This window comes from Coregonus clupeaformis, chromosome 13 (genome assembly GCF_020615455.1).
Source record: "Coregonus clupeaformis isolate EN_2021a chromosome 13, ASM2061545v1, whole genome shotgun sequence".
Classification (NCBI taxonomy): domain Eukaryota; kingdom Metazoa; phylum Chordata; class Actinopteri; order Salmoniformes; family Salmonidae; genus Coregonus; species Coregonus clupeaformis.
In genome coordinates, this window is record NC_059204.1 from 32820302 (window position 1) to 32847354 (window position 27053).

The following is a 27053-nucleotide window of genomic DNA, read 5'->3' on the forward strand; positions in this document are numbered from 1 at the left end:
AATCAAAATATTGTAAGCCATATTTGTTTTTAACAAGTAGCCTACATCTCAAATACACATGAATTGGTAAGAATTTGTTTACACTTTGTGTTGCATGGAGGCTATACATCATCATCCTCACACTTGCTGCTGCTTTGTTTGGTCTATTCCCACTGGGCACACACTGGTTGAATCAATGTTGTTTCCTCAGAATTTCAATGAAATTATGTTGAACCAAAGTGTAACAGACATTGAATTGACGTCTGTGCCCAGTGGGTTCTGATGCTTCCCACAGGTGAGCGATTACGTATTGAGGCAAAAGAGGAAGCAGAAACCATAGAGTCTGCCTCCTTTCATGCAGGAGAAAAAGGGAACAAAAGAAAGAAAGGAAGGCAGAAGGAAAGAGGGTAGCTAGTTGGGAAGAGCTTGGCCGAATCCAAGCTGGTGAATGGCACTGATTACATTCTTGTTTGAAACCATCTCTGATCACCCTCAATTTTTATTCAAACTCCAGTGAATTATTGATTGAGCACTCAGCTCATTAGAGAGCAGATCTGGAGCAAGCCTAAATCAAAGGCAACATGCAGCTGGCACATCCTGAGTGCTTGGAAGAAAGAGAGTGAGGGAGAGAGGAAGAGAGGGAGAGCGAGAGAAAGAGAGATAGAGAGCGAGCGCAGCATACTGTATGTCAATGCTCTCTCCCTCACTCCTTAACACGCTCAATATGCACTACCATGCACTTCACATGTAACATATTACCTGAAACAGATACAAAACAAGGCATATCATCATCACCACCACCTCAATTCCATACATTGTTCACCACCACCGCCACCTTCCACCACCTCTACTGCCTTCGCTGTGTTCACTTCATTAGTACATCCTAGTGGCGCAGTGGTCTAAGGCACTGCATCGCAGTGCTAGCTGTGCCACTAGAGATCCTGGTTTGAATCCAGGCTCTGTCGTAGCCGGCCACGACCGGGAGACCCATGGGGCGGTGCACAAGTTGTCCAGGGTAGGGGAGGGAATGGCTGGCAGGGATGTAGCTCAGTTGGTAGAGCATGGTGTTTGCAACGCCAGGGTTGTGGGTTCGATTCCCACGGGGGGGCAGTATAAAAAATTATGTATGCACGCACTAACTGTAAGTCGCTCTGGATAAGAGCGTCTGCTAAATGACTAAAATGTAATTAGCGTCATACATTTTTCTTCCCTCCCAGGGGTAATTCAGGCGAGAGGTATAGCTTGCTAGCTCACCACATGCAGACAAACGGTGGCAGCAGCAGGAGAGTTAAAGAGATAGAGAGTTTGATGAAGATGGAGTTTGAGGGAGCTAGCTGGCTTCATTAGGGCCTGGACTTGGCCCCTTTGCTCATTACTCATCCCTCACAGCTGGGGGAGGACTGATTAGAGCCCTGGCAAGCGCTTTCACCTTTGTAAGCCCAGTTACATTGTGACTCGTAGAGCTAGAGAACACTTCTGACTTCTGGGGGGCCAGAGGAGGCGGAGAAGGTAGAATGGAATTCTCCGAAGTGAAAAAGAGGCGTCTGCCTGTTGTGAGAGTGACTGTGCTGCAGCCAATACCACTTCCGTTCTTATCTTCTACAATACGGCAATTGAAAGGATGACAGTTCCACAGTGAGCAATACCGTTCCACAGTGGCAGAGTGCTTTATGAGCAATGTTGGTCTATCTTTTTTCCTCATATCTCCTCGCACATTGTCAACCTTGCTCGGTTCAGGTCAGTGTGTGAGGAGGAAAAATATTGTCATTTATCTGATAGTGTTACCGATCTAGAACTGATCAAGTTGTCCTCCAGTTTGAGGAACCGTGGAGCCATGAGAGTCTGAATGGTTGTTCGTCTAACCCTCCATAAATATAAGAGGGAATATCAGTGAACTTGTTTTCAGAGAGATTTAAAGAGAGAGGGGGAGAATGGGAGAGGAAAGAATGGAGAAGCCAATACGTGTTGAAAGGTCACAATAAGATATTATAAGGCGCATCAAAGAGTCATTCCACTTTACAGCCTTGAAGTAGTTCCAATGAAATCATCAAAAGAATGCTAAAGGCGACTTTCAAAGGGAAAATAATGAATATTGTTAAGTAACCTTAGGAAGAATTTAAAAAGTGAAAGAGTAAATACCGAAAGGCTTCAACAACCTTCACCTTGACCAAAATCTGCATAATGCATTTTTTTCATCTTTTACAATCTGAAGATGAAGACATTACTTGAATTTCCAAAATGTTAAGAGTGAAACATCACTCACAGCTTGAACGGATACAGTGAGAATAAATGGTCACATTTTGGAATTTGAAGTCATTTCATGAAGGTGATGCAATGCTGGAGTTCCAGTCAAGAGTTATATATATTTAAAAAGAAACAGTACTCTAAAATCAAGTCATGATGAGGAAATTTCCTCCCTGAGTTTCCACTGTAATTATACCATCTGCATCTTACTGGGGGACTAGATTTTTTATTGTTTGTTATTGACAAGGATCAGTTTTCAAACCACTGATAGTCCCCTTTGTTATACTATGAAGTTGGAAGAAAGATGTTCTTTATGCTTTTTTATTTCTTCCCTGTAGACTAATGAGAAAAGCGAGAAGGCAATAATGTCAGGTTGGCAAGCTGCATTTGGTTTGCTTTCAGTCTCTCTTGGGCTGTGTCCCAAATGGCACCATATTCCCTATATAGTGCACTACTTTTGACCAGGGCCCAAAAAGCTCTGTTCAAAAGTAGTGCACTATATAGGGAATAGGGTGCCATTTGAGAAGCAGCCTGGATGCTGTGAATAATTCAAGGAGCTCCTTTCTGCTCCAACTGGTGCAATACAGGAGGACCATTTTCAATATCTCTCGCTCTGTGATGCTAAATCAAGACACACTACAGCTGTCACTGGCACAACATATCACAAACAGGCACATTTACATTATTATCTGAGCACTAAACAAGCCGCTACTGGTAGCCATCTGTCCTCGTCTGCCTTCCTGCCTGCCTGTCTGCCTGCCTTCTTGTGCTGTCGGCTTCCTTTTCTCAGGCTAAGTCTTAAATGGCATCATATTCCCTATTAAAGTGCACTACTTTTGGGCATAGGGAATAGGGTGCCATTTGGGACACAGCCTCATACTTGAGATGAGCTGGCATTGGGAGACACCAACAACACACACTTTGGAGGTGTGAACCAGCTAAGCAACAGGCCTTGTGGTTGTGAACCAGCTAAGCAACAGGCCTTGGAGGTGTGAACCAGCTTAGCAACAGGCCTTGGAGGTGTGAATCAGCTAAGCACCAGGCCTTGGGGCCCATAAAGTTCCTATTAAATTTCTAATTCTATGTTGGGAACTCTGCATAAAATCCTGACCAGTGCAGTGAGTTCACCATCCCACCCTCCCAGATCTTGTGTTGTGTTAACAAGTCGTCCGTCATGTCATAGCTGATTTTTGCAACGGGTCGGCAAAGAAGCTAATACCGTGTGACTCATTACATGGGCCTAATTCACAACATCAGCAGTGATGTTTGGCCTTCAAAGCCAAGTTAGACCCCAGAGAGAAAGAGAGGTGGAGGGAGAGAGAGAGAGAGAGAGAGAGAGAGAGAGAGAGAGAGAGAGAGAGAGAGAGAGAGAGAGAGAGAGAGAGAGAGAGAGAGAAGGATTTAAGGAGAGAAGGAGAGGGAGAGAGAGGGGGGAGAAAGAGAGATGAGGGCCTCCGCAGAGGCTCAACCCATCATCATTACCGCCATGTTTGTGAATGTGGCATGGCCTAATGGTTCCAAATTGATGATTTAACGTGGCCAGTCAATAGATTTCTCATGAGCTGGCCGACACAGAGGTGGACTAATCACCCCTTTCTTTAATTACTGTCGCTGGGTGCTGGAAGTCTCCTCTCTCCCCGTTATCTCTCTACCCTCCTCTCTCTCTTTCACTCTATCCACACTAGGGCTTGGTTCTTTGTCACTGAATTACATTCTCTTTCTCTCCGCTTGATTCACTGACCCCTTGGGAGGGACCAAAGTCATTCAGTTCTGTAGATGGGGAAAGGAGGGAAAAATAGAGCAATTTCATTTTAGAAAAAAAAACAGAGGGGAAGGGCAGCTTGGGGAAAATGTGACCCATTTTCAAATGTACCTGGATCTTGTTCTGAGAACTTAAGATGCCCGTCTCGCAGGAATTGGCGGCCGGGGCGGATTAATCACCTTCATGGCGGGTTCACTGGCGGTGCCACGTTTGTGCCTTCACCATTGCCCTCTCACTTTTGGAACTTTAAGATGAATGACTTAATCAATCCTCTTCTTCACGTCAGCTGTTTGCATGCCCTCAGCACACATTTTTGGGGGCTCTCAGCGTATCCTTCTTGAAAGTTATCTCCCTCTTCTAAAGTTTCTCCCTTCTCTTAAAGCTGGAATCCTTAATGTTGAAACTGCCATGTCCGTTTGCGATATTACAACAACAAAGAAGTTACTGGAAACAACGAACACAGTTTTTTTTCCATCATTGAGAGAGCGATAGAATAGCAGCATATGTGCAGCATTTGTTTTTACCTTGATGCGGCAATTGAAAGGATGACAGTTCCACAGTGAGCAATACCGTTGCTCCCCCAGCACTCCCCACCTCCGCTTAGTCAACAAAACCAAAACAATAACAACGGCCGTGGGGCAGATAGTGGTGCTGTTTCCCTCTACTGTGGATCTTTAAGGCTTTCCCCCCCACTTTCCCCGCATTGATCTATGCCACTGTAGCCCTTCACTCGCTTAGACAGGGCCCACCCTGGGGCATTTGGTCCGAAATAGAATGACAATTACTTTGCAGAAAACAAATCAATTGAAATCTAATTGAACGAGTGAGTACCATGTCCCCACCGCCAACAAATGGCACTGCAGGAGATCGGCAGTACACTTCGGCAGTACATTTGTGTCTCTCTGCGTCATAGTAGGGTTACTTGCCAGAGTTTGCCTGTCACACCGTGCCTTAGTGAATGTTCCCTCCCCAGATAAGAGAGATGCCACTGAAGTTAATTAAACTGTGTTTAATTTATATGGGAATGTAATGGGTCCCAGAGCCCAAGATATGGAACAGTTATAAGGAACAATTTGTGTCACAGCTCTGGCTGGAGTCTCCTGAGGTGCACAGTGTAAACTGATGCACAGGCAGGAGGAGAAAGGAGGAGAATGAAGATTCAGTCTCTCATGAAGGTAAGGATTTGTTGTACCAAATATGAAGCATGGAGAAAAAGACAGAGAAAGACTTGTGGCCATGCCTCCCCTCCCTCCCATGTGAATCCATGACAGATGTAACGCAATTATCAAGTTATTACTGTTAAAGACATTTAAAGATGTCAACTGCCATTAGCCAAGTTTTAATTAGGAGGAAAAGTTAATCATCTGTTTTACTGGGTTTATCAGTAAAAACATTACAATGATATCATATGTTGACTACAAGTAAATAGGAGGGTTATTGACAGAATGAATTAGACTGACTAGATTCTCATGGTAGTTACAGCAGAGTCGTTCCATGTCATTTCAGCAAGCCATGACACCCACCATCTCAGATTGTTCTGAAATCGTTTATGTAGTTAGAAACAGGTAAGATTGCCATTCCTGAAACATAATTTTTTTGAAATGTAATTTGATCTCAGAGAAGTTAAGCTAAATGATTGCACCCCAATTGGCCATTTTAATTTATAGGATTCAGATAGTACTCAATACATATAGTACCCAACATCCGATTCGGACCAAACTTCTTCCAACCAATTAGTAAGACATGAGAAATCCCTCCAAAACTATCAAAAAACACCCACGGACCCCCCCATACCCCAAGCCAATCCAACCTCAACAACCAGTATCCAGTATCAGTTCTCTATGTTTGACAAGTGGTATGAAACTGCGGCTTGGAGTATTGCATGTGAATCTGGTGATTCAGAGAAATTCATAATTGAAGTCGCTTGCATTATATAACATAAAGTAGTGTGAAAGTACCATGTTTTGACCACTAGATGTCAATGTTCCTGCTATACTGCCACACTCTTTTATCCATTTGGCTGGTCTCTTGTGTTTAATAATATGCCATTTAGCAGACACTTTTATCCAAAGCGACTTACAGTCATGCGTGCATACATTTTTTGTGTATGGGTGGTCCCGGGGATCGAACCCACTACCTTGGCGTTACAAGCGCCGTGCTCTACCAGCTGAGCTACAGAGGATGTTTATTAAATAGATCACAACATTTCCCTTGCAACTTTGGGTAGAAAACCAATAGATATGGCTCATGATGAAAATAAATTATGTGGTCATACTCACAATTCAAGCCAGTCTTCCATGAAAGCAATTCAGTTAATCATTCTCTTCTTTTACGCTTAATCTGTGTCCAAGGAACAGCCCCCCCAAGTGTGGCTTATTCCCTTCAAAAAAGGTCTGGATTATTTACTGTTAGACCATTCTTGGTGAACAAGCAAACCATTAAGCTACAGCAGTTCTAATGGTTTCAATGTTATGGCCTCTAATGGTCTTCAATGGTAAAAGTCCCAGACACAAACTGTATAGTGTTTTACAAAGGTTATGGTATTGGGTTCTTTTAGAGTTGTTACATTTTAGTCCCTAGCCCATTTCTCCATCAAAGTTTTGGGTTTACATGAAAATACTTCATATGAGAATTGCAGCTCTCAGAGAGCTGCCACTTGTTGGACTATTCAAGGAGATATGGACTGAATCATTAGGTTGCTAAGATAATGATGAACTGAATTGCTTTCATGGAGGACTGGCTTGATTTGTGAGGATGACCACACAATTAATTTTCATAATGAGCCCAAACTATTGCTTTTCTACCGAAAGTTGCAAAGGAAATGTTGTGATCTATTTAATAAACACAAAAGACCAGCAAAATGGATAAAAGAGTGTGGGGGTATAGCAGGACATCTAGTGGTCAAAACCTGGTACTTTCACACTACTTTAGTGTGAATGTACCGGGGGTGTGGGGGAGGGGGTAATCTCCAGATTCACAGGGAATACATTACATAGTATGGAGAAGCAATACTACAAGCCACAGCTTAATACTACTTGTCAAATATAGAGAAGTGATACTGTATACTGGTTGTTGGGGTGGGATTGGCATTGGGTATGGGGGGTCCGTGAGTGACTTTTGGCAATTGTTTTGGATTCCTTCATGTCTTACTCATTAGTAGGAAGAAGTTTGGTCCAAATCGGATGTTGGGTACTATATTTATTGAATATGATCTGAATCCTATAAATTACAATGGCCAATTTGGGTGCAATTAATTTGCTTAATTTATCAAATTATATTTCAACAAAATAATGTTTCAGGAATGCTAATCGTATCTGATTTTAACTACAGAAACAATTTCAGAAATCATCTTTCTTGTGCTTTTTGAGGTGGAATGACACAGCAGGCACAATGTCAGTATCCTGACAAAGATTAAAAGATAAGGTTAAGATAAGGTTGGTCTCATGTGGAGTGATTTAAACATAGTCTTACAAAATACATAGTCTGTGGCTGCTTGAAAACACAATAATTCCATATTAAGGTGTTGTGCACAACTAAATAACATGTAACAGGTGAATCAGAGCCGGAACTGAGATACTGCGCAACAGCTTCTATCACCAGGCCATCAGACTGTTGAACAGCCATCAGTAGCCGGCTACCTGCCCGGTACTCAGCCCGGCACCTTGAGACTAATGCCCCATGTGTATAGAGTAATTGAACGCTGGTCACCTCATATTGTGTTTGTATACTGTTGTTTATTCATTTTGTATGTATATACTGTATTCTCCACATAGCTCCTCCTAATATATTTAATACTGTACACACCATTTTCTTTTCCAAATGATATACTGTCTATACAGACCACATATTTACATTCTGGATTCTCACAAATACTTGGATTTTTATTTCTTGATTTCTTGTTTAGACTTTTTACATTATTTGTGTATTTGTATTGTATTTGCGAGACATTCTACTGAACTGCTGGAGCTAGTAACATAAGCATTTCGCTGCACCTGTCATAACACCTGTAAATTTGTGTATGTGACCAAGAAACTTTGATTTGATTTGACAGCCAATGAATAAGGCCTTTCATATGAAGTGTGATCAGATCCATTCCCTACAAAGACTGGCTCCTCTATGATATTCAGCTGTCATATACTCCTTATTAAAGTGTAGTAGACAATGAATAAGGCCATTATAACACCATTAATTCCTTATTAAGGTGTTATTTCCTACTTATTAAAGTGTAATAGAAAATGAATAAGACTCTCCATGTGAGGTGTGACCAGATCCTTCCCCACATAGAGCCTGGCTCCTCTCTGAGTGCCGTGGGCTGAGTGGTGCACTGAGACAGACATGCCCCGGCTGGCACGTCATTAGGCAATGATGGACACCTCCCTAGAATCCCGCCATGCTCCGAAACACCCAACAGACATGGCCCAGTGGCCCACAATCCCTCAAACCACCACAGCTCAACAGAGAGGAGAAAAAGAGGAGGAAGCGAGAGGTGGGAGTGTTAACATTCTGCTTGGATGAGCTGCACTTTTCTCCCCACTGTCTAGTGTTCTCAATCCACCGTGACAGTACAAAAGGATGAAAAATGGCAAAGGAGGAGGCAAGCTGAAAATACAAATGATCTCCTAACGGCGTTTCCATTAATTTAATTTACATCTTCATTTATTTTGGTCCTGATGCTGTAATCACTCTAGGGCTCAAGACAAATTAGATGAGCTTTATTCAGGCTTGTTTATAAGACAGCTCCCATTTGTATCATACCTATTTCAATCCGTTTGGAGAACAAAAGATTGCTCAAAATGAAATTGTCCCACATAGAGGCTGTTGTTAGGTGTTACCTTAATATAAGAAATCATCTTAGAATCATCCGTCTTTTGTATTGGATGAAAACTTCAAGAAAGTGAATAGAGGTGAATGTCAATGACCCCATGCCAATAACACTAACCTGAATGGCCTAATCAATACAAGCTCTAGCTCTCAAATCAATAGATGCTGTATCCCCAGACCACAGGAGGTTGGTGGTACCTTAACTGGGGAGGACAGGCTCGTGGTAATGGCTGGAGCAGAATAAGTGAAATGGTATCAAACACATCAGCAGCCTCCTGTGCCCCAGATGCTTATTGCTTGCAAATTATCCATCAAATACAGAACCAGATCAAGGCAATAAATAATAAACAGAGTGTCCAGTACCAAATAATACAAATACATTATTCAAAATAAACACAATACTTAATTAATTAATGTTTCGTAGCTCAACCAATTCGAGCTAAAATTAGTAATTTTTCTAGCATCAATATATGACTGTAGGCCATATATCAACAGGCTCTACATTGAAAAGTTCCACTTATAGATCATTCTTTAACACACAGAACAACCCAGTGCCCTACCCAATCTAGTGATCGTTTATCTAGCCTGGACCACTGCCGGCTTTGACATTAAATAAGAGGCAGATTGGTAGGATGGGAGGATGTTGAGATGAGGGATACAAATATCAGCTCGCTGTGTAAGAGAAGGCATCAATCACCATAGCAAGGATACTACAGTGACAAAAAAAAACAGCCACTGTGGGGTGGAAGAGTTCGCCAATGTGCAATGGCTCTATGGCTGCAGGCGAGAGGCAGCCTTGTAGATGAGGCGGTGTGTGCTGTTTCTCCTCAGTTTGATTGATCTTTTATTGCCGGTACAGAAGGTGATTACCCTCAGTAGGCATAAAGGCTAATCCATAACAAAAGTGACAGTAATAACCACTAAGCTGCTGAGGGGAGGGGAAATCATTTTTGCTCCAAAAAGCACTGGTTAATCAGCCCGGAGGTAGCCGGAGATTCACGGGGACGTATAGAGTCTAGATGTGTGTGTAGACTTTTCAGGGAAGGGTTACCTCAATGTTTTATTTAGCTACTTTCACGGCACATCAAGGTTGATCTGAACTTGTAATTCACTTTCAGCCACAGGGGCAGGTTGTTTTCAAACATGGCGCATGTGAATTGAAGCTTACAGTTCGCTTCTGAGCCAGAGCTAAAGGTATTTTCGTAAGTCTTGCAAGAACACATTAGAAAAATGCTTGGGTATCACAGGGTTAAAAGCGATTGACCGAGTTAGCATGCAATGAAGTAAGGTCATTCAAGGACGGTAAGAAAGGTAATCTGTTAGCTGTGGTAGAGCTAATGTAGGCTACAGTTTGTCCAAAGCATTAAACCTTTTTGCAGAGTTATTCAACAGCCACTTTGGAAAAACTCAAAGATGTGCTCTGTTAAATTTATTCAACTGACAAATCACACACATCAATTAGAGTAAATAACTACACAAATATGATGGATAATTATAGCATTTCCAAATATTGCCCATGTGAGATTTTTCCGCATCCCTCAATATAATGTAGATAGCTGCAATGGTTTATAGGAATTGCAGTAAACAACACGTTAAAAGAAACTGAGCAGACACTTGCACTCCAGGTCATAATACAGAGGCTGTACAAAAACGTATTTCAATCATTATCTTGTGTTATCGAAAGGCCGGTTAAGATCTAGCAGCTGATATTAGGAGAGCCGACATGAGACAAAACTAGACCGTTTTAGAATTTTGTGTTGTAGAACAACTGACTAACAACTGGGCATTCAGATCAAAATTATGATCAGTTTCCATGGTGACACTTTATACTTTTCAATGACGTGTTGAAACTTTGTAACAAGTTGTACTTTTTGTAGCAAGTTGTTGTAGCAATCGAGTGACATGAAATACATGCAGCCACTGGCACACCAAAGACAGGTCATACATACTCTGTGACTTTACAGAGACATATCAGCAAGCTAGCAAGCAGCTTGGCAAACACAGAACGTCAGAGCACTGTTCTCTGGTTGGCCAAACTGACCAGTCTCATCTCAAGTCTTTTGCTAAGATTTGAATTGTTGAATCTTGGAAACTCTAGCAGCCGACACGAGATGTTCTAAAACTAGACTGTTCAGATTAAGCAAACGAATTATCTAAAACTCCATGAAACCATCTCGTCTCAGCTATTAGATATGGACCTAGCCTAACACATTTTGGAAAATGTTGTTCATTGGGCCTAACACATTTTGCAGGGCACATTTCACGTATCATGCTCAGAAAGCATCTTTGTCAACAGAAGACATCAACTGATTGAGGCAACTCTCCTGCCATGTTGTTGCTCTATTGGCAGTCATGCATGTCTGAGATTAATACCTGCGGTTATCTCCAAAGCCCATTTAAAGCAGCCCTGACCTCTGCTAGTGCCGTGCTATCCCCCTTTAGCCCGGTGAAAGCCGGCGGTGGCTCCCCTGCATGGCTGGGGGGGATTTCTAGGGATCTAATTAGCCTCAAGGGCCCCTTTGGATCTTGTACCTGCACTATCTCATGCCTTATTCAACAGAGCCGCCGCCCCAAGGCCACTTGGATTACCCTGCCACTCTCAGATGGGGTTCAAAGTTCAAATGTCCCAGGTGGAGGGCATTTTCATCCCAGCAAAATTGTGTGGAGTCGGTGTTAATGACAGGCCCTGGGTTTATCTGTAGTTCAGGCCCAGGCAGGATGCAGTGTGTTGGGATATTATTGTATGTCGGCAAATAGAATGCTTTCCTTATGAGGGAGGAAAGTAAGGTCAGGCTATTACGGAAATGGCACTGCCTTGTCTAATGCAGCAGCTACAACTTGTGTAATGGATTACCTATGGAGTGCATGAACACTGAACAATTTTGCACTTTTGGGACGTTGTGTTGGGAGGGTATTGCAATGTATAAACAGAAATATTTCAACTATGGAAGCTATGTTCAACGAACAGGGTCCAAAGAGGAATCCCAAAGTATGTCTAGCACCGATCCTCAACATCACACAAAGCAACAAATCTGCAGTCCCAAAAAATCAAAACAATCCCTGACATAAACAGATGCTTGTGAGGAGGAGCCAGTCGGTGTATTGGCAGGCATCCACTCTGGTTATGAGAGCACAACAAGGCCAGGCTGTCAGGCGTTGGAGTGAGGGCGGTGGTTTGCTGCCGCTGAGTCTCCAACCGTCTCCACCTAGGGGAAGTGACATGTGGGGATTGACCGTGACAGCATCCATACATTCATTACCTCACTCACCGGTCCCACTGGTGGCTTTTTTCCAAATCGATGCCGATTTGTCTGGGATTAAGTGTCAGGCTAATGGCTAGGCCCTGGGGAGGAGGATGATTTGTCTCTCCCCCCCCCACACACAATAAAAATATGGTGCCCTTATCTATAATTCATAATTTTAATGGAGCCGAATCGCCAACATCTTAACTCTCCCCTCTCCCCGCATTTGACCGGCCGCTTCATCCTCCCCACTAAGTAACCAACTTTAAATTAGTGGGAAAAAATTCATCCACTAAGGGAGGGAATAATGAACTAATACCTCTGGAATATATCATGCTTTAAACAAGGGAGGATGAATCGATAATGCTAATTTCGGTGTTCCTTCCTTGCCTCTGCCCAAGGCCCCAAAGGGTTTGCATCGGAGGGTTCCATCGATCCCAGCCCAAATGATGGCTGATGGAAAACAGATTGGGGGGATTTGGCATCACCTAATTAAGCCTGATTTGAGGATGCATCCATGATTGATCTCTAGCCGATTCATATTCCGTTCCCTCCGCCTTTCAAATGATTACTGAGCTATTTCAATATTACAGTATTTTCTTCCCTCCATCCCTTCCTCTCGCTCACTTTAAGTGTGCATTCGAAATGGTACTCTATTCCCTATATAGTGCACATTTAACCAGGCACCATTAAGATTAAGATTAAGATCACTTTATTGGTCAATTGTACACCAAGTCCAACCGAAATTTGACTTCCACTTTTAACCCAACCCCTCCGAAAGACACACATACATGTTTTTGGAGAGGTGCGGGGGGCTGCCCCACTGGGCGCCGTTGCTGTAGGGGGTTAAGTGCCTTGCTCAAGGGTACAACGGCAGTTAATGGCATCTAGGATTTGATACCAGCATTTCTCCGGTTGCCAGCTCACTTCCCGCCATATTTTTCCCGTTGGATCCTGGATTCGAACTGGCTGCTGGCTCGCCTCTCTAACCGCTAGGCTACCTGTCGCCCTGGTCAAGGGGCTCTGGTCAAAAGTAGTGCACTATATAGGGAATAGGTGCCATTTGGGAAGTAGCCTAAGTCCTCTAAAATGTCAACTCCTCAGGTTCCTCAGATCTACTACTTTTCCTACCTGCCGTTTTGCAAGTTGAATGTGTTATGTGGCCTTGAACAGGAAGTTCTCTCAACACTCACTCACTCTGATACGCCTTCCCATTTACCTGGACCTTGCAGACATACACAATGATTTAGTGATCTTGAATGTAACCTAATAGTATTGTAGCTGATCCTTACCGAGCACAGTTAGTCGGGCGGGGCGTGTTCTGATAGCTGCCTGGATGGCCTGGCATTCGAAGAAGGCGTCATCCTGCATTTCGGTTCTCTGAATCAAGAGGTGGTATTCACCCTTGCTGTGGTCTCCCACGATGTCATAGCGTGGGTAGCCTGGAACACAAGAACACACATTGTTACTCCCGCACACACACACACACACACACACACACACACACACACACACACACACACACACACACACACACACACACACACACACACACACACAAAGACCCCTTCATTATGTATGTCCACACGCTAGGTTTTCCAATTATACAGGGCTATGGATTGCAATGCCCTCTAGTTTAAAGAAACACAATTAAAGCAACAATTGTTTTTTCAGATGTGAGATTGTTATTCCTTTCATGAGAACACGCAGAATTATAATGGAGAACATAAACACGCGCACGCACACACGCACACACAAACACACACTATTGTTGCTTTCCACTCCTTATAAGATTATACATGTTTAGCGCGGTAAAAGATGCACGTACAGTAGCTAATTACTTTCTCTGCCCATATACAGTTAGCCTTGGAGGAGGAGAGAAGAACAGTGGACTTTCTTTTTTTTCCTTTCTCAAATAAAAAAATGTATCTGGCCTCCCGCACATAAATTGAGCAGCTGTCAGCAGTCGAGGGGATTCAATTCTCCCATTGCCAATTGTGTCGAGTCCAGTGCCTGCCGAAATAGCTACTATAACACAGTTGAAAAACAAATGAGCGAAATTTAATATCTAATAGACCATTTTATTAGGAAATAATATCACCCTAAACAGATCGGATATTGTTTTTAGAACACAAACATTTTGTATCAGATCCACTGAATTGAAAACAATATCAAAATTAAAAGTTCTAATCAAATTGTATTCGTCACATGCGCCGAATACAACAAGTGTAGACCTTACAGTGAAAGGCTTACATACAAGCCCTTAACCATTAATGCAGTTTTAAGAAAAATAAGTGTTAAGTAAAAATAGATAACAAAAAATAGAGCAGCAGTAAAATAACAGTAGCGAGGCTATATACAGGGGGTACCGGTACAGAGTCAACGTGCGGGGGCACAGGTTGGTGGAGGTATTTGAGCTAATATGTACATGTAGGTAGAGTTAAAGTGACTATGCATAGATAAGAAACAGAGAATAGCAGCAGCGTAAAAGAGGGGGGGGAAATGCAAATAGTCCGGGTAGCCATTTGATTAGCTGTTCAGGAGTCTTATGGCTTGAGGGTAGAAGCTGTTAAGAAGCCTTTTGGACCTAAACTTGGCGCTCCGGTACCGCTTGCCATGTGGTAGCAGAGAGAACAGTCAATGACTAGGGTGGCTGGAGTCTTTGACAATTTTTAGGGCCTTCCTCTGACACCGACTAGTATAGAGGTCCTGGATGGCAGGAAGCTTGGCCCCAGTGATGTACTGGGCCGTACACACTACCCTCTGTAGTGCCTTGCGGTCGGAGGCCGAGCAGTTGCCATACCAGGCAGTGATGCAACCAGTCAGGATGCTCTCGATGGTGCACCTGTATAACTTTTTGAGGATCTGAGGACCCATGCCAAATCTTTTCAGTCTCCTGAGGGGGAATAGGCCTTGTGGTGCCTTCTTCACGACTTTCTTGGTGTGTTTGGACCATGATAGTTTGTTGGTGATGTGGACACCAATGAACTTGAAGCTCTCAACCTGCTCCACTACAGCCCTGTCGATGAGAATGGGGGCGTGCTCGGTCCTCTTTTTCCTGTAGTGCACAATCATCTCCTTTGTCTTGATCACGTTGAAGGAGAGGTTGTTATCCTGGCACCACACAGCCAGGTCTCTGACCTCCTCCCTATAGGCTTTCTCATCGTTGTCGGTGATCAGGCCTAACACTGTTGTGTCGTTGGCAAACTTAATGATGGTGTTGGAGTCGTGCCTGGCCATGCAGTCATGGGTGAACAGGGAGTACAGGAGGGGACTGAGCTCGCACCCCTGAGGGGCCCCCGTGTTGAGTATCAGCATGGCAGATGTGTTGTTACCTACCCTTACCACCTGGGGGCGGCCCGTCAGGAAGTCCAGGATCCAGTTGCAGAAGGAGGTGTTTAGTCCCAGGGTCCTTAGCTTAGTGATGAGCTATGAGGGCACTATGGTGTTGAACGCTGAGCTGTAGTCAATGAATAGCATTCTCACATAGGTGTTCCTTTTGTACAGGTGGGAAAGGTGTGGAGTGCAATAGAGATTGCATCATCTGTGGATCTGTTGGGGCGGTATGCAAATTGGAGTGGGTCTAGGGTATCTGGGATAATGGTGTTGATGTGAGCCATGACCAGCCTTTCAAAGCACTTCATGGCTACAGACATGAGTGTAATTTAGGCAGGTTACCTTAGTGTTCTTGGGCACAGGGACTATGGTGGTCTGCTTGAAACATGTTGGTATTACAGACTCAGTCAGGCACATGTTGAAAATATCAGTGAAGAAACTTGCCAGTTGGTCAGCGCATGGTCGGAGTACACGTCCTGGTAATCCGTCTGGCCCTGCGGCCTTGTGAATGTTGACCTGTTTAAAGGTCTTACTCACATCGGCTACGGAGAGCGTGATCACACAGTCATCCGGAACAGCTGATGCTCTCATGCATGCTTCAGTGTTGCTTGCCTCGAAGCGAGCATAGAAGTAATTTAGCTCATCTGGTAGGCTTGTGTCACTGGGCAGCTCGCGTGCTTCCCTTTGTAGTCTGTGATAGTTTGCAAGCCCTGCCACATCCGACGAGCGTCGGAGCCGGTGTAGTACGATTCAATCTTAGTCTTGTATTGACACTTTGCCTGTTTGATGGTTCGTCTGAGGGCATAGCGGGATATCTTATAAGCGTCCGGGTTAGAGTCCCGCTCCTTGAAAGCGGCAGCTCTACCCTTTAGCTCAGTGCGGATGTTGCCTGTAATCCATGGCTTCTGGTTGGGGTATGTACCTACGGTCGCTGTGGGTATGAGGTCATCGATGCACTTATTGATGAAGCCAGTGACTGATGTGGTGTACTCCTCAATGCCATTGGAAGAATCCCAGAACATATTCCAGTCTGTGCTAGCAAAACAGTCCTGTAGCTTAGCATCTGCGTCATCTGACCACTTCTTTATTGACCAGTGGTGAGCAGCGTTCAACCCAAATGGGCAAAGTAAATAGCATATGGCCTCTTTTAGCCTGTAATGAGTCTGTAGTCTATATTTATGATGTTGTGGGGATTCCTATTGTTATGTATGGCCGTGTTACATAACAAAAACAACACAATGTTAGAGGTGATACACTAACTGCAATTATTATTTATTTATATGGGAATTCTGTGTGTTGATACTCAGGTGATGGATTCAAACGATTGAACCGCAAACAGGAGTTTCCGTTTCGAAAGAACAAATCCACAAAACTGACAAGGCTCATTTGAGCTGTCAAAGGAGGGCTGATGGATGAAGAACAGAAACAACAGAGAGGTAAAACATCAGCAGGTATAGAAAGAAAATGTAGAAAGCTCTCTCAGAAAACACAACAAAAACAACACCTTTGAAAGTCAAGCTGCAAGATTTTATTTTCCAGGACTGATACATGGCTAGGTTTTGACTGAGGAGGGAAACAAATTCACGGTCTGGTGAATGAAGGGAAGGAGGGAGGAGTATACTGAGAGGCTTTAAGAGGTCAGGAGACTGAACTGGGCAGGTGGGGGGAGGGGGGAGCAGCGTTCAACCCGAATGGGCAAAGTAAATAACATTAATGGCCATTGATTTTCTCAAAAATACTGCTGTTTATTCTACTGCCAAGGGATCAATGACAAACCTAAATCATCATAGAAGCATTTTACTGAGCCATAGTGTAGGGGAGACTTAAGTACTGAGCCATAGTGTAGGGGAGTCTTAAGTGAGCTGACTAGGAGAGACTAACTCCCACACCACTGCTGATACAAACAGCATAATATGCCAGACGCCTACGTATAGGCCCTAGTAGGCTTACTGTATACACATAGACTTATGCATTCATGTACTATATGTCTTGCATTTGACCAGAGAATTAGTATATCATTGCCTATTTCATGGTTAATGGCATTAATGATTTTGTAGGTTAATGCTGGTTGGTCATTCTCAATACATTCACTAAGGGGACTTGAACATTGTGCCAACCTCTGTTAATAAGATGCATAACAACATTAAACCACATTTTGAAGAAGTTTTTCCTCATAGGAAATTGATTAAATGCAAGAAACGGTCATTTTACTTGACCCTCTCACGAAGCATGTGGGTTACACTTTACATTAAGGTACAAAACCTTTCTAAACCCTACCTCATCCCCTCATCCTATATATACAGTATATATATAATATATATACAGTACATGACCAAAAGTATGTGGACACCTGCTCTTCCAACATCTCATTCCAAAATCATTGGCATTAATATGGAGTTGGTCCCCCCTTTGCTGCTATAACAGCCTCCACTCTTCTGGGAAGGCTTTCCACTAGTTGTTGGAACATAGTTGCAGGGACTTGCTTCCATTCAGCCACAAGAGCATTAGTGAGGTTGGGCGATTAGGGGTGGCTCGCAGTCGGCGCTAGAATTCATCCCAAAGGTGTTCAATGGGGTTGAGGTCAGGGCTCTGTGTAGGCCAGTCAGGTTCTTCCACACCAATCTCAACAAACTATTTATGTATGGACTTCGCTTTGTGCACGGGGGCATTGTCATGCTGAAACAGGAAAGGGCCTTCCTCAAACTGGGGCAGGTAGCGTTCTCCTGGTATCCGCCAAACCAGATTCGTCCGTCGGACTGCCAGAAGGTGAAGAGTAATTCATCACTCCAGAGAACGCGTTTCCACTGCTCCAGAGTCCAATGGCGGCGAGCTTTACACCACTCCAGCCGATGCTTGGCATTGCGTATGGTGATCTTAGGCTTGTGTGCGGCTGCTCGGCCATGGAAACCCATTTCATGAAGCTCCCGACGAACAGTTCTTGTGCTGACTTTGCTTCCAGAGGCAGTTTGGAACTCTGTAGTGAGTGTTGCAACCGAGGACAGAAATGTTTATGCACTATGCGCTTCAGCACTCGGCGGTCTCGTTCTGTGAGCTTGTGTGGCCTACGGCTGAGCCATTGCTGCTCCTAGACGTTTCCACTTCACAATAACAGCACTTACAGTTGACCGGGGCAGCTCTAGCTGGGCATAAATTTGATGAACTGACTTGTTGGAAAGTTGGCATCCTATGACAGTGCCACGTTGAAAGTCACTGAGCTCTTCAGTAAGACCATTCTACTGCCAATGTTTGGCTATGGAGATTGCATGGTTGTGTGTTCGATTTTATACACCTGTCAGCAACGGGTGTGGCTGAAATACCCGAATCCACAAATTTGAAGGGGTGTCCACATACTTTTGTATATACAGTATAATGTATATATAGCTCATCCTAAATAACTACTGCTGTACATACCTTTTTCCTACTTATACATGTATATTGTCCACACTGTCTTTACACACCACGTATTTATAAACTGGACTCGTTCTGATATTTCTTAATCTCTTGTTTCTTCTTCTTTTTGTCCTTTTCTTTTTTCCTTGGGATTATTCGTGTATTAGTATTGTACTGTTAGACATTTACTGAACTGCTGGAGCTAGGAACAAAAGCATTTTGCTGCACCTGCTTTAACATCTTCTGATCTGTGTACGCGACAAATAACCTTTGATTTGATGTGACTTTGTAGTCATTTATATTTCTGTGAGGGGATTTGATTCTTCTGTGAATACTAATATACTGTACATAAGATCCCTGAGGAAACCAATTTTTCCCCTCGTGGTGTTGGAGAGAGAGAGAGGAGACACAGAATAAATTCAATCCCGGAAAACCATTAAGACCTGAGATCAAGTGTCAGACAAAACGACCCCAAGCAAAGTGGGAATGAATAGCTGACGACAAAAGCATGTGAATTAAGGCAAACAATGTATAATAGCCCCAGGTATAACCTCTATAAAGGCGATGGATCCATTAAGATTAGTCAGTCTCGACTTAGATCAATGCCGGGGCTTTGAGAGGAGAGGGTTCGGGCGGACAATGATGTATTTCAGTATGGAGGAGAGCGGGCACCTAACTGACACATCAATGGGAGAAAACGGAAATGACCACTGTCTGACTGCGTCCCAAATGGCACCCTATTCCCTAAATAGTGAATTCGTTTTGACCAGAGCCCTATTGGCCCTGGTCAAACGTAGTGCACTATAAAGGAAATAGGGTGCTATTTAGGACACACCCTGAGTAGGGCCAGATCAAAGGGAACACAGGAGAGAAGGTGAAGGCCACATGCAAAGCAAGCACTCCCTTGCTCCAATTAAAAAAGTAGAAAAAGGAAGAGTCCAATTCACACGGGGAGAGCAAGCAAGAGGCTAGGGTGCTGTCGATGCCATTGACAGTCAAATCCCTCCCGCAGCTTTTTTCGAAAACTGTTTCATTGCTCTGCATTATCATTTAACAATCAAATTTTCCCTCATTGACTTTGGCCTTTGATTTACCACACCTCTTCATGGCCATAATCTGTCCTACTAATTATGTTTAGCTTTAAGTGCCATTATCCTTTAGTGTTCAAGCCATTCTTTTAGCTCCTGATGATAGTTATGATAGCCAATAGGACAATAGTGCGGTGTCAGTATGTAGCCTTGCTGCCTCCTTCTCATAGCTGTTGTGTTGACTAAGAGGTCTAATTTCCCTGTCGTCTCTAAAAGCAAACACTTTCCACAGTTCACACGGCTGGGAGAGAGCCTTTCCAGTTCACACTAGACCCCCCTATCATTGATCCGCCATAAAGAAGTGGCATTTATCCCCATGGCAGGCACACACACACAGACAGACAGCTGTTCTCTCTTTTCTCTCTCTCTCTCTCTCTCTCTCTCTCTCTCTCTCTCTCTCTAGCTCTCTCTTTCTCTTCTCTGAGCTGATAGTGATTTTTGGTTAAGCACCGGGAGGCCCCTGGGACCCGGTCATTACAGTGCACTTCAGTGACACAGGTGATGGGTCCCAGGATGCTACTAAAAGGACCTGAAGTGGGATTGTTTGGACATAATGGGAAAGGATTGTTCTCCCAGGCCCAATTATGGAAACGCCGTCCATGACGAAATAAAACAGGGGACTGAGGCAAAAGCAGACAATGTCTTCAGGGGAAGACAATGTAACAGATTGGCATGGCAAGATTTGTAGAAGAAGAAAACAAATCTGATGACATGGCATGGTACGCAAACTGTAGTCCATTGCCATATTGTAACCCCAGGTACATTTTCTGTACTCTCTAATGATGTTATTCAACATTTTATTCAAATTGTTTATCTAGTCAAGTGTGCCGTGTGCCACGTCTCCTCAAAGACATTGATTGGGTAAAATAGTTTGTAAGGTGGGTTATTGATGCTGATTTATCCAGTATTTGACTCTACCTATCCAAACAACACGCCATACAACACTGATTGTGGGAAATAATTTCCTCTGGCAGCCATCAGAGCGACGGTACAGTCTTCAAAACAGCCCAAGGAAAGATTGGGGCAGCAGACACTGACGCTTTGGAAATGAGCAAAACGCAATTTAACCATCTGGCGGAGCAGCAGATGCTGCCATAAATTGCTGCAACTTTCAAATTTTGATTTTCTTTAACCCAGATGCAGTTTGGAGTGCAGGTGTGTAGGGTTAGTTGAGCTTACTATATTCTGGGAGATTAAGAAACTGCTTTTCTGGCTGTAGTGTTAATTTTCAAATACCTCTCACTCGACAACTGCAGTGTCGTAAGATGGCTAATGCAGAGGAGTAGGAGAATTGTGGAAACAACAAAGAAAATAATTATGGTAGTAACGTGATGGTACTCAAGCAGTAATCGACACACATTGAAAATGGCATAACAGCCGAACCATTTGTTTTTGCTCGTTGCCTCTAAATGAATAAAATAGCATAAAATAACTTTGAGAATACATTTTGAGTGTGGATCCTACAGATGAAACTCGTGTAATATTGGCCATTTACCATATCACTTGCACTTATGACAATTTTACGTTTGTGATTGGGCCCAATCTCCAATGTCTGCAAAAATCATGTAAACCCCCTAATTTGTCTTTGCTTAATAATTCAGAAGAGGGTTCTGATTAAGCCGCACCATGAAATACATTTGAAACACTTGTGAGAGTTTGGAAAAACAGCAATTACACAATCAGTGTTTGTGACTCCTGTGCCACGTGAAGTGGCTCTTTGAATTAATGATCAAACTCTAATTAAATACTCCATTGCTCCGTTGCATCGCTCTGACATTTGTCCTGATGTGACGAGTGACAGCTACCTTTTTGATGAAGAGAGCGCGCATGGATCTTTTTCAATAATTTTTTAGACTTACATTGCACTTTGCACATTATAAACTTTTAAAAACATGACAACAAAAGAGAGGTGAGAGGACAGTGTGATGTCACTTCCTGGCTTCTTATATTTCTTATTTTCTTATTTTTTATGTGCAAACGTACAATATCCATCACTAAATAGTGAACAAAAAGGTCAAATAAATGTTTTTATTTATTTGTATGTGCAGAGAGGAAGCGGAAGGAAGAGGCCCAACTCGGCGGAACATGTGTCTCCCTCCAGCAGGTGGTGTTATTTCGTTGTTTCACCCACCAAGCAAGGAGTTTTGGTATGGAGGTCAATGAGAGTGTCAAATTTGGTCAACAAAAAAATGAATGGCTTACAGGTTCATTTTTCATTAGGTTATAATAATCCATGCCTTCTGGGAATGTTATAAAGTCCAAAAGTTATGGGTGGAGTTAGAAATAGAGGCTGTCAGAAGTATTACAATGCAAATTAACTTCTAATCCGTCTGTCTGCATTTTTCAACACATGGCATATAAATATGCAGTGAGATGGCTTGGACGATACTTTTCTCGTCAATCATTTTGAAAAAACAGATCAGAGGCAGTAGGGATGACCAGGGATGTTCTCTTGATAAGTGTGTGAATTAGTCAATTTTCCTGTCCTGCTAAGCATTGAAAATGTAACAAGTACTTTTGGGTGTCAGGGAACAAGAATGGAGTAAAAAGTACATCGTTTTCTTTAGGAAGTTATGTGACCAATAAAATTTGATTTGATTTGATTTGAATGTAGTGATGTAAAAGTAGTGAAAAATATAAATAGTAAAATAAAATACAGATACCCCAGAAAACTACTTAAGTAGTACTTTCAAGTGTTTTTACTTAAGTACCAGGATAGATAATAAACAGAGTAGCAGCAGCGTATGTGAAGAGTGTGAAAGAGTGTGAAAGTGTGTCTATGTGTGAGTGTGTGTGTGTGTGTGTGTGTGGCGTCAATATGCATGTGTGTGTGTGTGTGTGTGTGTGTGTGTGTGTGTGTGTGTGTATGTGTGTGTGTGTTGGAGTGTCAGTGTAGTATGTATGAGTGTGTGGGTAGAGTCCAGTGAGTGTGCATAGAGCCAGTGCAAGAGACATAGATATAAAGGGTTTCCGAAAGCTTCATGAATGCTACATTATCACCATTCTAAGTAAAGTTATACCAGAATAAGAAGAATTCCTACCTGAGAGGTCCCTGTTGACTCCCAGGGCCATGCCGTCTCGGAGCCAGAGCACCATGCCGTGGTACCCAGGGATGGAGCAGGGCAGGGTCACTGGCTGACCCGCCACCACCACCAGGTCTGTGGGCTGCTGGGTAAACACCGCACTGGCCCCTGAAACAGAGAAAAAGGGTATAATGTAAAAATAGTCAAACTTCTGATAAACAGCTTCCATATCATTTGATTTTGTACATTCACATTTAGTGATATATGCCATTAACCCATAAGAGTCTAAGTCCTGTCTACTAAGCTATATGGAATTGTTTTAAGAAGGTCATACCAAGGATCATTTTGCTATTTGATTTAGAATTTTGAAGTAAAAAGAAAAAATATATAAAAAATATTTGATGAAACATTTGGACTTACTGCTATTAGCCCATACAAATGCATTGAATAACCGATTCACTACATGGAATAACAGATAGTCCGCCCCAACAAAAATCTAAAGGAAGTTTGTTCTGAAGTGTCTATCTTATATCTGAGCGATATAAGAAAGATCAGGATTATTTTTGTCACTAAACAGTCTCCATATATACAATATATATATACAAAAGTATATGGAGACAGTAGAATGGGCTTACTGAAGAGCTCAGTGACTTTCAACGTGGCACCGTCATAGGATGACACCTTTCCAACAACTCTGTTCGTCAAATTTCTGCCCTGCTAGAGCTGCCCCGGTCAACTGTAAGTGCTGTTATTGTGAAGTGGAAACGTCTAGGAGCAACAACAGCTCAGCCGCAAAGTGGTAGGCCACACAAGCTCACAGAACGGAACCGCCGAGTGCTGAAGCGTGTAGTGCGTAAAAGTCATCTGTCCTCATTTGCAAAACTCACTACTGAGTTCCAAACTGCCTCTGGAACCAATGTCAGCACAATAACTGTTTGTCCGGAGCTTCACAAAATGGGGTTCCATACAAGCCTAAGATCACCATGCGCAATACCAAGCGTCGGCTGGTGTGGTGTGGTGTGGTGTACTGTAAAGCTCGCCTCCATTGGACTCTGGAGCAGTGGAAACACATTCTTTGGAGTGATTAATCACGCTTCACCATCTGGCAGTCCAACGGACGAATCTGGGTTTGGCAGATGCCAGGAGAATGCTACCTGCCCCAATGCATAGTGCCAACTGTAAAGTTTGGTGAGTGAGGAATAATGATCTGGGGCTGTTTTCATGGTTCAGGCTAGGCCCCTTAGTTCTAGTGAGGGAAACCTTAACGCTACAGCATACAATGACATTCTAGACGATACTGTGTTTCCAACTTTGTGGCAACAGTTTGAGGAAGGCCCTTTCCTGATTCAGCGAGGTCCATACAGAAATAGTTTGTCGAGATCAGTGTGGAAGAACTTGTTTGGCCTGCACAGCCCTGACCTCAACCCCATCGAACACCTTTGGGATGAATTGGAATGCCGACTGCGAGCGAGGCCTAATTGCCCAACATCAGTGCCCGACCTCACTAATGCTCTTGTGGCTGAATGGAAGCAAGTCCCCGCAGCAATGTTCCAACATTTAGTGGAAAGCCTTCCCAGAAGAGTGGAGGCTGTTATAGCAGCAAAGGGGGACCAACTCCATATTAATGCCCATGATTTTGGAATGAGATGTTAGATGAGCAGGTGTCCACATACTTTTGGTCATGTTGTGTACTTCCGTTAATTGTTTTGACTGCTACCGGGGGACATTCAGACGAGTCTTGTGAGGCCGATAGGCTTCCTTTACACAGAGTTGTCATATTAGTCTGTAGCCAAAACATTTCGGACGCCACATACAGAAGTTAGCAGATTGGCTGTACCGACTTCAGACGAGTCCCAAGATGCTTGTGGGGGTCAAAACGGAGAACGTCGTCGTGTTCGTGACAGTCTCATCTTTCCATAGATGGGTCATAATATTTTTTCAGACGCTACAGACGATTTTGTGAGAAGACCAATTTTCGGAATGTCTCATGGTCTGACAAACACCGTTCTAGCTCTGTCACCATTTGTCAAGGACTGAGCGTAGATGTGGTGCAGAAATCAAGCGCAGGACAACAGAGGCTCTTCAACAGTCTTTAGTGAGGATCAAACAATACAAAAAGACTCACGGCAAAATCCCAGCCGGAGGGCAAGCGAAACAATTACGCACACAGGAAACAGTGCGTAACCCAAACTGCGCACACAGTGCGGACACTCTCTCAAACAAAAACAGAACGAGAGAAACAAACTGACGCCTTAGCTGACACGAAACAATTACACACAACACATGACAAAACCTAAGAGAACTTATAGGGCACATAATCAACACTAACAAAGAACAGGTGTACAAACAGACCAAACCAAACGAACATCGAAATATAGAACGGTGGCAGCTAGTACTCCGGAGACGACGACCGCCGAAGCCTGCCCGAACAAGGAGGAGAAGCAGCCTCGGCCGAAACCGTGACAGAAGATCCCACCAACACTGGACCAAGCAGCGTGTCCAGGAGCCAGCGCCAGAGGTATCGCTAAAGGACATCAACCTCGACTGGGCCTGGCCCACGGGGAGGAGAGACCCCCAGAAGATTTTTAGGGGGGGGGGGCTCACGCCGTGGACGACTGGGCAGCAGGAGGCCGCGATAGAGCGGTCCAGCGGGTTTGCAGAGGAGGCCGCCAGGTTAAGGGGGCCACTGGTCACAGAGGAGAGGGAAAGTGTAGAGGCACGGCGAGAGGTACTGGGGTGTGTTACCAGTCCGGTCCGGCCCGTTCCTGATCCCTGCGTAGGGCCAGTGGTGTGTGTCCCCAATACGGTCCGGCCTGTTCCTGTTCCTCGCGCTCGAGCCTGTGGTGCGCGTCGTCAGCCCGGCCCGGCCTGTTCCTGCTCCACGCACCAAGCCTATGGTGCGCATCGTCAGCCGGCCCGGCCTGTTCCTGCTCCACGCACCAAGCCCTATGGTGTGCATCGTCAGCCCGGTTCGGCCTGTTCCTGCTCCCCACACCAAGCCAGTGGTGTGCGTCGTCGGTCCGGCACAGCCCGTGCCTGTTCCACCGGTGCCTGGTCCTGCACCGGTCAGCTGCTCCACGCCGGAGCTAGAGCAATCCGCTCCACCGGTGTTCAGTCCAGCTTCAGCCAGCAGGGTCAGACCGGACCAGGGGTACTTTGGGGGGGTTGGAGAGGAGTGGGAATCATGCCCGAGCCGGATCCGCCGCCAAGGCGGAGTGCCCACCCGGTCCCTCCCCTGTGGTGTTTGGTTGGCGCGGCCGGAGTCCGCGCCTTTGGGGGGGGGGTACTGTCACGCCCTGGCTCTGGGGACTCTAGTACGTTGAGCCAGGGTGTGAGTTTTCATTTGTTTTTCGTTCTAGCTTTGTAGTTCTATGTTGGCCAGTGTGGTTCTCAATCACAGGCAACGTGTATCAGCTGTTGCTTGTTGTCTCTGATTGGGAACCATACTTAAGCAGCCAGTTTTCCCACAGTGTTTGTGGGATCTTGTTCCTGTATAGATTTGTGTTTTGCACCTTTGGACGTCACGTATCGATTTGTTGTTTTTGTTCGTTGTCACGATCGTCGAAGGAGGAGGACCAAGGCGCAGCGTGAACGGTGAACATATTTATTAAATAATGATAACAACACTAACAAAAACAACAAACGATAACGTGACGTCCTCGGTCTAACACAACCCACACTGGAACAAGATCCCACAACCACTGTGGGAAAACAGCCTTTCTAAATATGGTTCCCAATCAGAGACAACCAGCAACAGCTGACACTCGTTGCCTCTGATTGGGAACCACTCTGGCCAACATAGAAATACAATAGACTAGAACAGAAACACATGAAAACTCACACCCTGGCTCAACATACTAGAGTCCCCAGAGCCAGGGCGTGACAGTACCCCCCCCCAAAGGCGCGGACTCCGACCGTGCCAACCAAACACCACAGGGGAGGGACCGGGTGGGCACTCCGCCTTGGCGGCAGATCCGGCTCCGGGCATGATCCCCACTCCCTCTCTAACCCCCCAAAGTACCCCTGGTCCGGTCTGGCCCTGCTGGCCGGAGCTGGACTGAACACTGGTGGAGCGGATTGCTCTAGCTCGCGTGGAGCAGCTGACCGTACCGGACCAGGCACCGTGGAACAGGCACGGGCTGTGCCGACTGACGACGCACACCACTGG

General features: G+C 44.4%; 1 protein-coding gene across 2 annotated transcripts in view; it reads right to left on the minus strand.

Annotated features, from left to right (window-relative positions):
• kirrel3a (kirre like nephrin family adhesion molecule 3a) overlaps positions 1 to 27053 on the minus strand; it is a 242585-nt gene that overhangs the window by 68888 nt on the left and 146644 nt on the right. For both annotated transcript variants that reach the window (XM_041893694.2, XM_041893693.2), the window contains exons 2-3: positions 22904 to 23053; positions 13341 to 13490 (exon numbers count right to left, since the gene is read on the minus strand). In XM_041893694.2, the coding sequence (XP_041749628.1) occupies positions 13341 to 13490; positions 22904 to 23053 (300 nt within the window). The remainder of the gene's footprint in view (positions 1 to 13340; positions 13491 to 22903; positions 23054 to 27053) is intronic.